Source organism: Apodemus sylvaticus, chromosome 15 (genome assembly GCF_947179515.1).
Source record: "Apodemus sylvaticus chromosome 15, mApoSyl1.1, whole genome shotgun sequence".
Taxonomy (NCBI): Eukaryota; Metazoa; Chordata; class Mammalia; order Rodentia; family Muridae; genus Apodemus; species Apodemus sylvaticus.
Genome location: NC_067486.1, coordinates 43,372,634 through 43,385,521, shown reverse-complemented (window position 1 = coordinate 43,385,521; position 12,888 = coordinate 43,372,634). Strand labels below are relative to the sequence as shown.

The 12,888-nt window shown below is 40.2% G+C and overlaps 1 protein-coding gene across 1 annotated transcript in view; it reads left to right on the top strand.

The window, feature by feature from the left end:
• The window catches only part of Impg2 (interphotoreceptor matrix proteoglycan 2), a 65,506-nt gene that overhangs the window by 32,495 nt on the left and 20,123 nt on the right, over window positions 1-12,888 (top strand). Inside the window, exons 9-10 of the mRNA XM_052157848.1 lie at window positions 3,441-3,499; window positions 8,822-8,842. Coding sequence (XP_052013808.1) covers window positions 3,441-3,499; window positions 8,822-8,842 — 80 coding nt within the window. The remainder of the gene's footprint in view (window positions 1-3,440; window positions 3,500-8,821; window positions 8,843-12,888) is intronic.

Sequence of the window (12,888 nt, the reverse complement as noted above, 5' to 3'; positions counted from 1 at the left end):
CAACCATCTGTAATGGGATGGTGTGTCTTCTGGTGTGTCTGAGGACAGCTACAGTGTACTCATATACATAAAATAAATATATAAATCTTATAAAAAAGAGGTTTTTCTAAGGACCCAAGAAGCTGAAAGGGTTTGCAGCCCTATACGAAGAACAACAATGTGAACCGTACCCCCAGAACTCCCAGGGACTAAACCACCAAGCAAAGAGTACACATGGAGGGACCCATGGCTCCAGCCGCATAGGTAGCAGAGGATGGCCTTGTCAGACATCAGTGAGAGGAGAGGCCCTTGGTCCTGAGAAGGCTCCATGCCCCAGTACAGGGCGATGCCAGGTCAGGGAAGCGGGAGTGGGTGGGTTGGTGAGCAGGGGGAGGAGGAAGAGATAGGGATTTTTAGGAGAGGAAACGAGAAAAGGGGATAATGTTTGAAATGTAAATAAAGAAAATATCTAATAATAAAAAAAGGAGTTTTATTTATTTTTTTCCCTCAATGACCACATGTTAAACCATGTCATTACTTGCCTTCTGGAAGGATTCTGGATTGAGTTTGACCACAGAATTTTTCCCTTAAACATCGTCCACACCTGGCACCCTTCTTGTGAGCCTTTGCTCTTCCCTGGTGTGGCACTGAGTGCCATCTCCTCTTGTGTGTGATAACTGGGCACTCCGTTTTTCCTGTTTATTTCTTTTCAGTTCCTACTTGATTGACTTCTCCTTCACCAAGTTTGTTAATTCCATTACCTTGGCTTAATTTCCTTCCCCGTCATCGTGTCCAGATGGGAAACAAAAATATGCGTCTGTCAGCCAAATAGCATCACCACGGCCATCAGACACGGGGGCAGTGTAGGCCAGACAATCCGTTTTCCTAACTGTGTGGCCAAGTTGCAGGGCCGTATGGTATGTGGAAGAAATGTCAGCCAGGCGGTGGCCACCTGGCATCAGATACAGTCTTGAACTGGCCTTCTGGCTTTCCTGCCTGGATTAAGGAGCCTTTAACCCGCATCAGCATTTCAATAAACAGCTGCAGAATGACTGGAGAGTTAGAGGGAATCTGATAAATACTCTGAAAGGTGTCCCCTCAGGAATGACTTTATGAGACTGGTGGCTGCTAAGAGGGGATCTGAGGGTGAGGAGTGGTCTGGGCATGAGTCACCCCTTCCCCTTTCCTGGCTTTTGTCCTCACCTTCTGACCTGGAGTGACATGTGACCTAATAACTACTTCTTTGTGTGGAAGGATCTCTCTCTCCCCCTCCCTCTCCCCTCCCCTCCCTCTCCTTCTCCTCTCCCCCTCCCTCTCCCTCTTCCCCTCCCTTTCCCCCTCCCTCTCCCCCTCCTTCTCCCCCTCCCTCTCCCCTCCCTCTCCTTCTCCTCTCCCCCTCCCTCTCCTCCTCTCCCCCTCCCTCTCCTTCTCCTCTCCCCCTCCCTCTCCCCCTCCCTCTCCTTCTCTTCTCCCCCTCCCTCTCCCCCTCCCGCTCCTCTTCTCCCCCTCCCTCTCCCCTCCCCTCCCTCTCCCTTTCCCCCTTCCTCTCTCCTTCCCCTCCCCCTCCTTTCCCTCTCCTCCCCATCTCCCTTTTCCCCTCCCCTCCCCCTCTCCTTTCTCTCCCCTCTCCATCTCCCTTTTCCCCTTCCCTCCCCCTTTCTTCCTTCTCTTCCCCTCCCTCTCCTGTCCCCCTCTCCTCTCCTTTTCCTCCCCTTCCCCTTTCTCTCCCTCTCCCTGTGTGTGTGTGTGTGTGTGTGTGTGTGTGCATGTGAATGGGGCATGTGTGTGATTCAACCTGCATGTGGAGGTCAGAGGGCAGGTTCCGTTTTGGGTCTTGCTTTATATCTTGGTTGAGACAGTCTCTCTTGTTCGCTGATGAGTCTCTCAGGCTGTCTGACCTGCTAGCTCCCAGGCATTCTCCTGTCTCTGCCTCATTCCTGGACCACTGGGATTACAGATGCTCCTGAGAGCACAGGCTTTATGTCAGTTTCTGGGGATCTGCATCCAGGTCCTCACACTTGCATGGCAAACATTTTAGCCATTAAGTCGTCTCTCTAGCTGTCCATTTGATTTTCAAAGTGGTCCTTCTTTTGTCCCTTTCAGAGACTCCTTCAGAGAATATAATGAGTGTTTCAGTTTCAAATGAACCACAGGAGTTACAGGAAAGGGTAATGTAGCTCAGTGGGCAGAATATGGAGGGCAGTGTTAGATAACTGACTTGAAAGTAGCTTCTGAGCCAGCCATCCTTGAATTCTTTATTCTTGAAATGGGAAGATCTTCAGTGAACCAAGCTTTTACAAATTCTACTCCTTGACATTATGAGGAATTGCTTAGAAGCGCCCTAAATTTTGAGACCGGATGTGTTTTTGAACCAGGTGCTAGTCCATCCAGGATGGCCAGCAGGCTTCAGAGATCCTCCTGTTTCTCCCTCCCTGCCCTGGAATTTCAGCAATTTCCATGTGGGTGTTGGGACTCAAACTCAGACACTCATGTTTGCATGGTAGGGGGCATTATTGACTGAGCCATTTTTACAACCTTTTGAATTCTTTATTTTTGAACCAAGAAGATCTGCAGTGAACCAAGATTTTAAAAAGTTCTACTCCCCTGATTTTGTGAGGATGCAGTTAAAAGAGACGTCTCTATGGTCTCCTAATATTTCCATTTTCTTGTGTCAGCCCCAAGGGCATTTTTCTGGTGAGCCACCCTTGGGATTATTATGGATTAAATATTAACTTTTGTTTAAATACATATTTTTATATAATTAGATTATTTTTAGATCGCCGGTCTGGCGTTCTTTCTCTCTCTCCAGTTACTGAGCTATGATGGGAAGATGTGGTTGCATTTTAAAGGCTTGGTATTAAAACCAGCTCTCATGGATGTGATGCTTATAAGTTGATATTTTAACCAGTGGAGTTATCTGGCCACTGCTTCGTAACTTTGGGCCTTGTAGACATTGACTTTTTTTTTGAATGCTGAATGTGTTCCTAGTTCTCTTGTGATGTGGAGACAGGAAGCAGACACTCTCAGACACATTCACACTTGCAGAAAACAGACACTCAACTCTGCCAGGGTGTTAGCTGAGTCCAGCTTCCCAACTGGGACAGGGACATTTAAAAATGCTGTTATACAAATATTATGGTATCTTTTGAAATGAATTTAATACTTCACATAAAAGGAAGAAAATGTTGTTTTAACTAATAAGAAATAGACTTTTCATAAATTAAAAAATGAAATGAAAGCACATTAAAATAATAAAAGACGAAAGGACAAAGTAATTATGACAGTCTTTGGCAAACAGTATTTTCCATCATGAATGTAACCACAGTCACTTTTTATATATGTGTGCAAGCTCTGGAAATTGTAAGATAAAAGTGTACTTTTTATTCTTCTCTTTAAAGCATCTGAAATATATATTTGCACATTCTGCATAGTTACCATCTTTATTTTTGTTTTCTTAACAGGTTGAAAGAGCCTTCACAGGGTTACCCGGCTACAAGGGCATCCGTGTTCTGGAATTCAGGTAAAGAGCTATCATGTAAAAAACGCATGCGTACAGTGCTGCTTTTTGAATGGAAAATCCTGGCGTTCATCACAGGTTCTAGCACCATGTGATTGGAGTGCTCTAGTAGTGTCATTTGTGGTAAATTAGTATTCAAACACTGGTTTGATACAGATGAAACTGAGCTAATGAGAGGCGAAGCAATGTATCACGGAGCTGTAGCTCCGTCTGTAGGTAGACCACAGTAGGAATGGAGGCTTTGTGTTACAAGTTACACAGCTCTCCTTTGGCGTTGGACCCTGACTGAAAATGACTTCAGGCCTTTTCTGAAGCTTCTCAACCTTGTAGTGAGGTGACTGTCAGTCCTCACTTCCAACCCTCCCTTTCCAGAGGAAGGAACAGGTTTAAAGGAATGACCCAGTCTACTGAGGACAAGCAGTTCTCACTTGAGCGTAGAGGAGAGATTTTGAAATGAAATAGTGTATACTTTAGTGCTTGGTCTTAACCTCCATGCATGAGTCTTCCATTATGCTGTTGCCCAGTTATTGAATACAGGGAGACAGGTTGGGCTGTGCTGAATGTTCTCAGCAGGGCGTGAGGTGGCACCAATAATAGTGAGTGTCTATGTAGCCCTTACAGTGTGCCTGTGTGTGTGAATGTATGTGTACATATGTGTGCATGTGTGTGTGTGTATGTGTGTGGTGCATGTGTGTGAGCATGTGTGTGTGTACAGTGTGTATTGTGTGTGCACACATGTGCACACACATGTATGTACATGTATGGTGCATGTGCATGAGTGTTTGCATGTTTGAGTGTGTGTGTTTGAGTGTTTATGAGTGTGTGTATGAGTGTGTGACTGTGTTTATGTGTATGTATGTATGTGTGTGTGAGTTTGTATGTGGGTATGTATGTATGTATGTGTGCACATGTATTTGACTGTGTGTATGTGTGCTTGTGTGCGACAGAGAAAATAGAAATCATTGACCCAAGGGTACACGTCTACTTAGCACAGAGAGGCTCTGCCTGTTGAACTATCTATCTGACCTCACACCACCGAAGCCCTTCCAGTTGACCCTCTACCATTTTCACATCGGTTCCTCCATGATTACCAGAAGGAGGGCCTTTGAAGATCTCACTCATTTGGTAGCACATGGCACAGCATGACTGTTGGGCTGTCCTGTCCAGCTTGTCTGGCTGGACACTGCCTGTGCACTGTATGCTTGTTAGTGGATTACTAGATCTCAACTTTTACTCTGTATAAAATAAATTTACCTGTGACTCCCGAGTTATTAAAAATGCTATTTTTCATGATATTTTGGGTAAACCAATAGTGTCTTTCTTCCTTAGTCTCCTTCCTTGCAGTGTGGATATTGGCAGTCCTTAATGAATCTTAGTGAGGAGTAAGTGAATGAATTTCGAGAAATACTTAGCACAGTTTCGGGAGTAGGGGAACTTCCGTTTTTAACAGAAGTTTATTATTTTGTATATATGGGTCTTTTACCTATGTGTCTGTGCACCATGCGTGTGCAGTCCCCCAGACACTAGAAGAGGGTGTCAGATCTCTGGGGACTAGAGTTACAGACAGTTGTAAGCCAAGATGTGTGTGCTGGGGATACAATCAGGGTCCTCTGGAAAAGCAGCCACTGCTCTTAACCGAGCCCCTCTCCAGACTAAGAAGTTCTGTTCAATTACTGTCATGTAAAATAAGCACACATCGAAAGTTGTGCCATGCACTGTAGGCCAGCTGGTCTGACCCTTACAGATGTCCAATACTTGCAATTGTAAGTCATTACAATTACAAAATTATACATTATGTAATGTAAGTCATCTTTTTTGGCTTTCTTTTTAATAGTTATTTTTTATTACATGTACATTGGTGTTTTGCCTGCGCGCATGCCTAAGTGAGGGTGTGGGATTCCCTGGAACTGGAGTTAAAGACAGTTGTGAGCTGCCATGTGGGTGCTAAGAATTGAACCTGGGTGCCTTGGAAGAGCAGCCAGTGCTCTTAACCTCTGAGCCACTTCTTCAGACCCTCTTTTTTCTCCTTTCTTTCTTTCTTTCTTTCTTTCTTTCTTTCTTTCTTTCTTTCTTTCTTTCTTTCTTTCTTTCTTTCTTTCTTTCTTTCTTTCTTTCTTTCTTTTTCTTTCTCACATTCACGTCACTTAATTTTAATGCATGCCATTTGGATTTACTTTTTTCTTCCTCAAAAAATATTTTAATTTTCTTTTGAAACAAAGCTCTGAGACTAAGAGCCAAAGATTGCAGTTAATCACTTAAACATATTGCTAATTAGAATTTTTGGTTTTGGTCCATTTTTATATGTGCATTATGATTTTTATTTTTTGAGAATTTCAGGCATTTTGAGCATATTTACCCCCCCCCCCAATTCTCCACAGATTCCCCCTTCCCTCCCACCTTACTTGGTTTCCATTGTGTATTATTCTTTGAGGATGTGTATAGGGTGTATATATTCATGATTAAGCTCATCATTCTCTTACAATTGAATATTTGGATTTCTTTTTTCTTTTAAACTTATTTATTATTATAATCTAAGTACACTGTAGCTGTCTTCATACATACCAGAGAGGGTGTTGGATCTTCTTATAGATGGTAGTGAGCTACCATGTGGTTGCTGGGATTTGAACTCATGACCTTCGGAAGAGCAGTCAGTGCTCCCCCCTTCCCCTTTCTCCCTCTTGCTCCACCCCATTTTGTCATTGTGGTAAATCTTAATGATACATTGCTAGAATCAGAATTGATGGTAGGATTTGTATGCACTTACTTTTTTAAAATTAGGAATGCATTTTATTATTTCCATGAATGGAATTTAAATACATAACACATACAAATCAAAAGGAAAACAGAGTGGTGGGCAACAAAAAAGTATAGCCAGTTTTCCTTTTGATAAGCAACCTGTTAGCAGCCTCCTATATTTTTATAAAGATAGTCTATGAAAACATTAACTTTCTTCTTAAAAGATGTTAATTATATATCTATATATATAATTGAGTACACTGTATATATGTATATATATATATGTATATATATATACATATATATATATATATATATATATATATATATATATATATATATATATGATATATGGTTGTGAGCCACCGTATGGATGCTGGGAATTGAACTCAGGACCTCTAAAAGAGCAGTCAGTGCTCTTCTTAACTGCTGAACCATCTCTCCAGCCCAACGCGAACGGTTTTTTATATAGCAACAATTCTATTGTTTGGGACTATACACATAGGTTTTTTTGGAATTGAGTGTGTGAAAGTCATGGCTCCTGCCAAGATGTTGCTTGAGGGAGAAGTACTCAGGCTGTCACATCGCTATTTATGTAAGGAATATGTTTTATATTATTTCATTTAGCATCATGTAAAGTCATAGTGGATTTCTGTGTCCACTAAGCCTATGAATCCTTCTGAAGGAAGAATGCTCTTGGATGTAGGAACGACATGCTCTCATTCACAAGTTTTCAGAACAGGACACAATCTGAACTGACTGCTCTCTACACAGAAATGGTATCGTAGGGTCTGTCTTTGTAGTAAGATGATTCACGTTGGCCCCACGATTGTGTAGCTTCATCTCTTGTCTTCTCGGTGGTTTGACCACTGAGGGCAAGAGTGGAAGCAGTGCTTTCTTGTTTTCTCTGAATTTCTGCTGAGAATTTTCCCACAAGCTGTACCACAGATATGCTCTTGAGCTTGGAACATGCAGAGAAATATGACAATCTGGATGAGTGACCAAGACAAAAGGAATTCTAGCCCTTGAGTGGCTTTCTGAACATGGGACTTTGATGACAGCCAGTTAGGTTTCTGCCTTCTTTGAGTTGCTTTACTTGGGAGACCAGTTTGTTAAACAATCAATTTGCCCTTATTTCTGGGTCTCATGAGGCAATCTGAGACACTGTTGCACTCTCACTTGGCTGATGTGAGCTCTATGTTATTATTTATTTATTTATTTACATTCCAAAGGTTGCCCATTCATCCCCTATCTCCCCTCTCCTTTACATCTGAGAGGGTGACCCCCACATTTCCCCTCCCTGGGACATCAAGTCTCTATAGGATTAGGCACATCCTCTCTCACTGAGGCCAGACAGGGCAATCCTCTGCTACATATGTGCTGAGGTGGGGGGGGACTCTGACCAGCCCTTGTATGTGAGCTCTTTTCTTGATTGGCTTCTTTAGTTTTGTGGAGCACAGCACAATGTGGGAGAGAATTCCTTGACATTTGTGAGTGTGCTTGAAAACAGTCTCCTTAGGTCAATCTCGGGCCAATAATAGTTTGACTAGGAGTGGGATTCTAATTGGAAAATAATCTCCTTTAATGTTTCAATTATTGTTATATTTTGTTTGTTATTCTAGAAAAAAGTTTGTTTTTATTTGTCTTTCCCTCTTAAGGAGCTATAGGGTCAATCTTTCTTTCTTTTGTTCTTTCTTTCTTTCTTTCTTTCTTTCTTTCTTTCTTTCTTTCTTTCATTCTCTTTTAAATTTGGTTCATTGCTTTATTTTTGAGTGGATCTATACATCTGTTTTTCTTTGATTCTACATTGCATTGCCCAAAGGATAGTCCTAATTTTTTAAATATTGGTGTTATGTTATTTTTTTAAAGATTTATTTTTATTCATGTCTACATGTGTATCTGTGTTTGGCTCTGCACACATGAGTTGAAATATTTGTAGAAGGCAGAGACATTGGGTCCCTAGGAGCTAGGTTATGAACTGTCTCAGAGGTGCTAAGACCTGAACTTAGGTCCTCTGGCTCTTATCTACTAAGCCATCTCTCCAGCCCGACATTTCTAATTTTAGTGCCAACAACTAAAGTCTTCTAATGATCTACCAAAAAGTTTATTTAACGAAGAGATAAGTAACATATTTATGAAGTATTTTTAGGGTAAATAAAATAACTGAAAATCATTGGCTTTAAATGACTTTCTTTTCTTTTTCTTTTTTCTTTTTTTAACCTTTATCACTTTTAAAATCTTTTTAAAATTTTATTATTATTTTTAGACAGGGTCTTTCTATGTAGGTTTGGTAGTCCTGGAACTACAGCTTGATCTCAAACTCATTTTCTTTTCTTTTCTCTCTCTTTCCCTTCCTTCCTTCCTTCCTTCCTTCCTTCCTTCCTTCCTTCCTTTCTTTCTTTCATTCTTTCATTCTTTCATTCTTTGTTTCATTCTTTCTTCTTTGTTTTGACTTCCAGCACATAGTAGACCTGATTTGGTATATTTCACTTAAGAAGGCATTTTGAATAATGTGATGTGAACAGTGATGAACTATGTGACAATTAGAAAGACAATTGAGCTCTAATTGATACTTTTATTATTTTTCAGGTCCCCAGAGGAAAATGGCAGGTAAAGTTCTTTGTACTACTCTCTGTGTTGTCTATTTTCAGCATCTAGTGTTAGGGTACAGAAGAGCACAGCTCAGTTCTCCAGTCTGTCCCAGTCTTATTGTGACCCTCCTCATACAAAATGTTATGACAAATACTGTAGCCTTTGAAGGCCACAGCCTCCATATTGAAACTTCTCTGTGCTCCTGGGCAAGAGTAGACACAGATGTTGCACTGTACACTAGAGAGCACAGCTGTTCTCCAGTGAAGCTTTATTTATTCACTAGGCATGGTGGTAGACACCTGTAGCCTGAGTCCTTTTGAGGCCAAGGTGGCAGGATGATTTCAAGTTCAAAGCCAGCCTAGGTTTCGTAGTGAAGTTCTCTGTTCAGACAAACCAAATACAGAAATTTGCTAAGACAAAACCCATTTTATGAACATTGAAATAGGAATTCCATAGATATTAGGCTGAAGTTCTCTTCTAGGCTGTAGTCCATACCTGACTGGTAGTTTAAACACTGAGAAATTAAAGTAGAAGTAAAACCCACTAGCAAACATCCTTTTAAGCCTCTTGTGCCATTAAATAATGATGTTCTTTAAGGTGCATTTGATGAAGGCGATAGCACTGAAATTTATGATAGTTCACTTGTAAAACTAGCTGTTCTTGAATTTTTAGGAAGGGCATTGTAAAGACACAATTAATACCCCTTTTATGAAAGTTATTGGTTTTCTCTATGGATTCACACTTTACTTATAATTTGACTCTCTTAGAAGCCTGGTAAATACAAATGGAGTCTATGAAGCAAATTCATAGGTTAACTATAGAAGTGTTTAGAGATTATGATATCATTTCCTCATTGGACAGTCAGCTTGGCATCTTTGATTTCCATATCTTTGGATTCAGCCAACTGATAATGAAAACATTATAAAACAAAACAAAACAAAACCAAAGACAATAAAGACTGAATATATATAAATAAATAAAATATATAATATATATGGGCTTTCTTGATTATCATTATGCATCTGATAATAAAAATATGTATATATAGTATTTAGATGAGTAGCATTCTAGAGATGGTTTAAAGTAGTGATTTTCCATCTGTGGGTTGTGACCTCTTAGGGGGGAGCCATTTATCAGAAATCCTACATATTATATATTTACATTATGATTAATAACTAGCAAAATCATAGTAGCAATAAAATAATTTTAAGGTGTGTGGGGATCACCACAACATGAGGAATTATATTAAAGGGTTGGTTGCAGCATTAGGAAGGTTGAGATCTACTGATTTAAAGTGAGCTGGAGAATGTGTGTAGTGACCAATCCACTGTAAACAAGGGCTGTGGACACCATGGAATGAACACAAATGAAATGAGGGAGGTCACTGGAACCAACCTCCATAAACCATTTAAGGCTGACAAGAATATCTCAGCTTAAAAAGGACATTCTGATCTTCTTCATATTATTTTAACAAGTATTTGTGAAATGTGTTGTTACTGGGCAGACCCCATGCATAGAGAAATGAGTAAGTCCTGGGTTTGGTCTTTTAGAAATGCATAAGGTGGTAGTTCTTTCTGTTTTTAAAATCTTTATTATCTTAGTACCTTGTAGGGTAGTAAAACGAGGATTTGTATTTCTTTTTTCTTTATTTCTTTTTGCTTTTTATAGTATAGAATAGAGCTTATTCAGGGCATGGGGAAGGGAGTTAAGGGGGTAGTAGAGGCAGAGAAAGGCAGAGAGAAGGAGAGAGTAGAGAAACAGAGGCCAGCCATGACCAGATGGAGAGAGCGGGGAGGGGAGGAGAGTCCAAGAGGGAGCAAGAGAGAAGCTGAGAGTGAGAGGAGAGATTAAGAGCGGTAAGAGAGGTGAGAGCTTGTACTTCTTACCTCTTGTCTAGTTAGGACATCTTGCTTTAGAGAGACATAGTCTTGTCAGAAATTATGACACTAGAAGGCGTCAGGTATCTCGACCCACTGTGTTTCTGTACTTTTAGTGATTGTAACACACTCTGCACTGTGCTACAGTGCTGAGGTCTGCACCCATTCAAAAGTTACCCCCTCTTACAGAGATTAGAGAATTAAAACAACCCTAAATCTCTAGGTTACCCCTAGTACTAAAAAGATAGTAACCATTTGCTGAGAGCTAACAGTTCTGTTAACACACACAATAACACAGAAAACAATTGAATATAAAGTCACTATTTTTGGATAAAATGCAAGCCTAGGCACAGCTTCCAAAAAAATTTCAGTATTATCAGGTAGTATCAATTAATTGGTTGAATATATTTGTAAATTTGATAAACTGATGTACCAAGTCGTGCATGAATGACTGTGGAACAGAAATGAAGAATACATATTCTGGTCTCCTTTGCCACCAGCATTTAGATATATGTGAAATTTTTGACTTGCTTTTTACTGTGTGCAATCCTTACTTATTATGCAAGCTTAGTAGAATCAATTTGAAAAGAACAGATAGTATATCAGTCTAACTTACACATGTCTTAATGTCAGCTCCCTAGAAGAAACATCACAGGAGAAATACTGTATTAAAAAGTAATGTATTTAAAAAGATGTATTTATTTTATGCATACAAGTACCTGTAGTTGTCTTCAAATGCCCTGAAGAGGGCATCAGATCCTATTACAGATGGTTGTGAGCCACCATGTGGTTGCTGGGAATTGAACTCAGGACCTCTGGAAGAGCAGTCAGTGCTCTTAACCCTGAGCTGTTTTTCTAGCCCTCTGAAATATTCTTATTTAGTTTGTGTGATGATGTGGAGTACCACTAGTCTCCATTTTAAAAATAGACACATCCAAATCGCCAATGGGGCATCTAGGGTGAATGAACAAGGTTGAGCCTTCCATCCATATGATTGATACCTACCTGATGGATTCCTGGGTGATTCAGGCTGAAACACACTGGTGTGGCATTGATTGGTTGACTCACTTTACTTGTGGGGCCAGCACAGCTTTCTTTAATCAGAAATGTCTGTCTACCCCTTTATGGACTTTCTTGGCCTCTTGAATTTCTAAAAATTTTTCCCTCATGCTGAGCAGTCTTTGTGTTTTATTGCTTGCCAGAACGCAGCTTTCCTGGGTCACAGTGAAGCTCTTGGCTTTAAGAATCCATGGTTTCTTGGTATTACAACTATTTCCTTGAGTTCTTGATCCAAGACAAAAACATGTTAATAAATTAATAGCATCTTTCAGAGTCTTCCTATTTTTCTTAATGAATTTATCTTTACTAGATATGTATGTTATGGAAGACATAGTATCTTTAGATGACCAAGGCAAACACTGGGAAGCAAAATGATACTTTGTCTGCAAAGGACAGGATTGGTAATCAAACACAGACTTCCTGCATAGATTTCTCATCCAGGAACATTTCTCATGATCTTTTATTTTCAACATTTAAAAGCCATGCAAGGCAAAGGCTAGGCTTCCAGTGAAGGCTCCACTGTCCGTGCTCAACTTTTCGTGCAATGAGGTGGCCATTTTGGTTCTGTTTGGCCTAGCCTCTTCTTTCCCTTCTCTCCGCTACTTCTCTTCTTTTTCCTTTTCCTCCTTCTCTTTTATTGTGACCATTGTTTCCTCTCTTTAGACTCATGCTAACACTATAGGAAAGTTTAATAGGTTATAGAAATACCGTGAGAAGGAGCCCACCTTTTGGATATGCAGATGTGATTCACCAGGCTTGTAGAAAGCATGGCATCTTCATCAAGTAGTGGAGGGCCTGGAAACTGTCTTAAATGAGTACTAAGATACAAGCGTATGAAGAAAATAGACACTCTTCAGGGGAAAAGTTGTTCCTTTCATATTTAGGGTTAGAAAATACTCCAGATTAAGAGACTAAATTCCATTTAAATGGTAAGGATTCTAGTTGTCTTATCTATTTATATTAGTGACAACATTAATCAGCTTGTCATTACTTTCAAAAGTATTTGTTGAGGTACCATGAGGTAGGCATTATTATAAATGCTTAGAGTGTATTATTCCGAAGTTTGGAATAATAATTCTGTCTGTCCAGATGGCAGGGAAGATAGAACATGATCCATGCTGTCAGTGA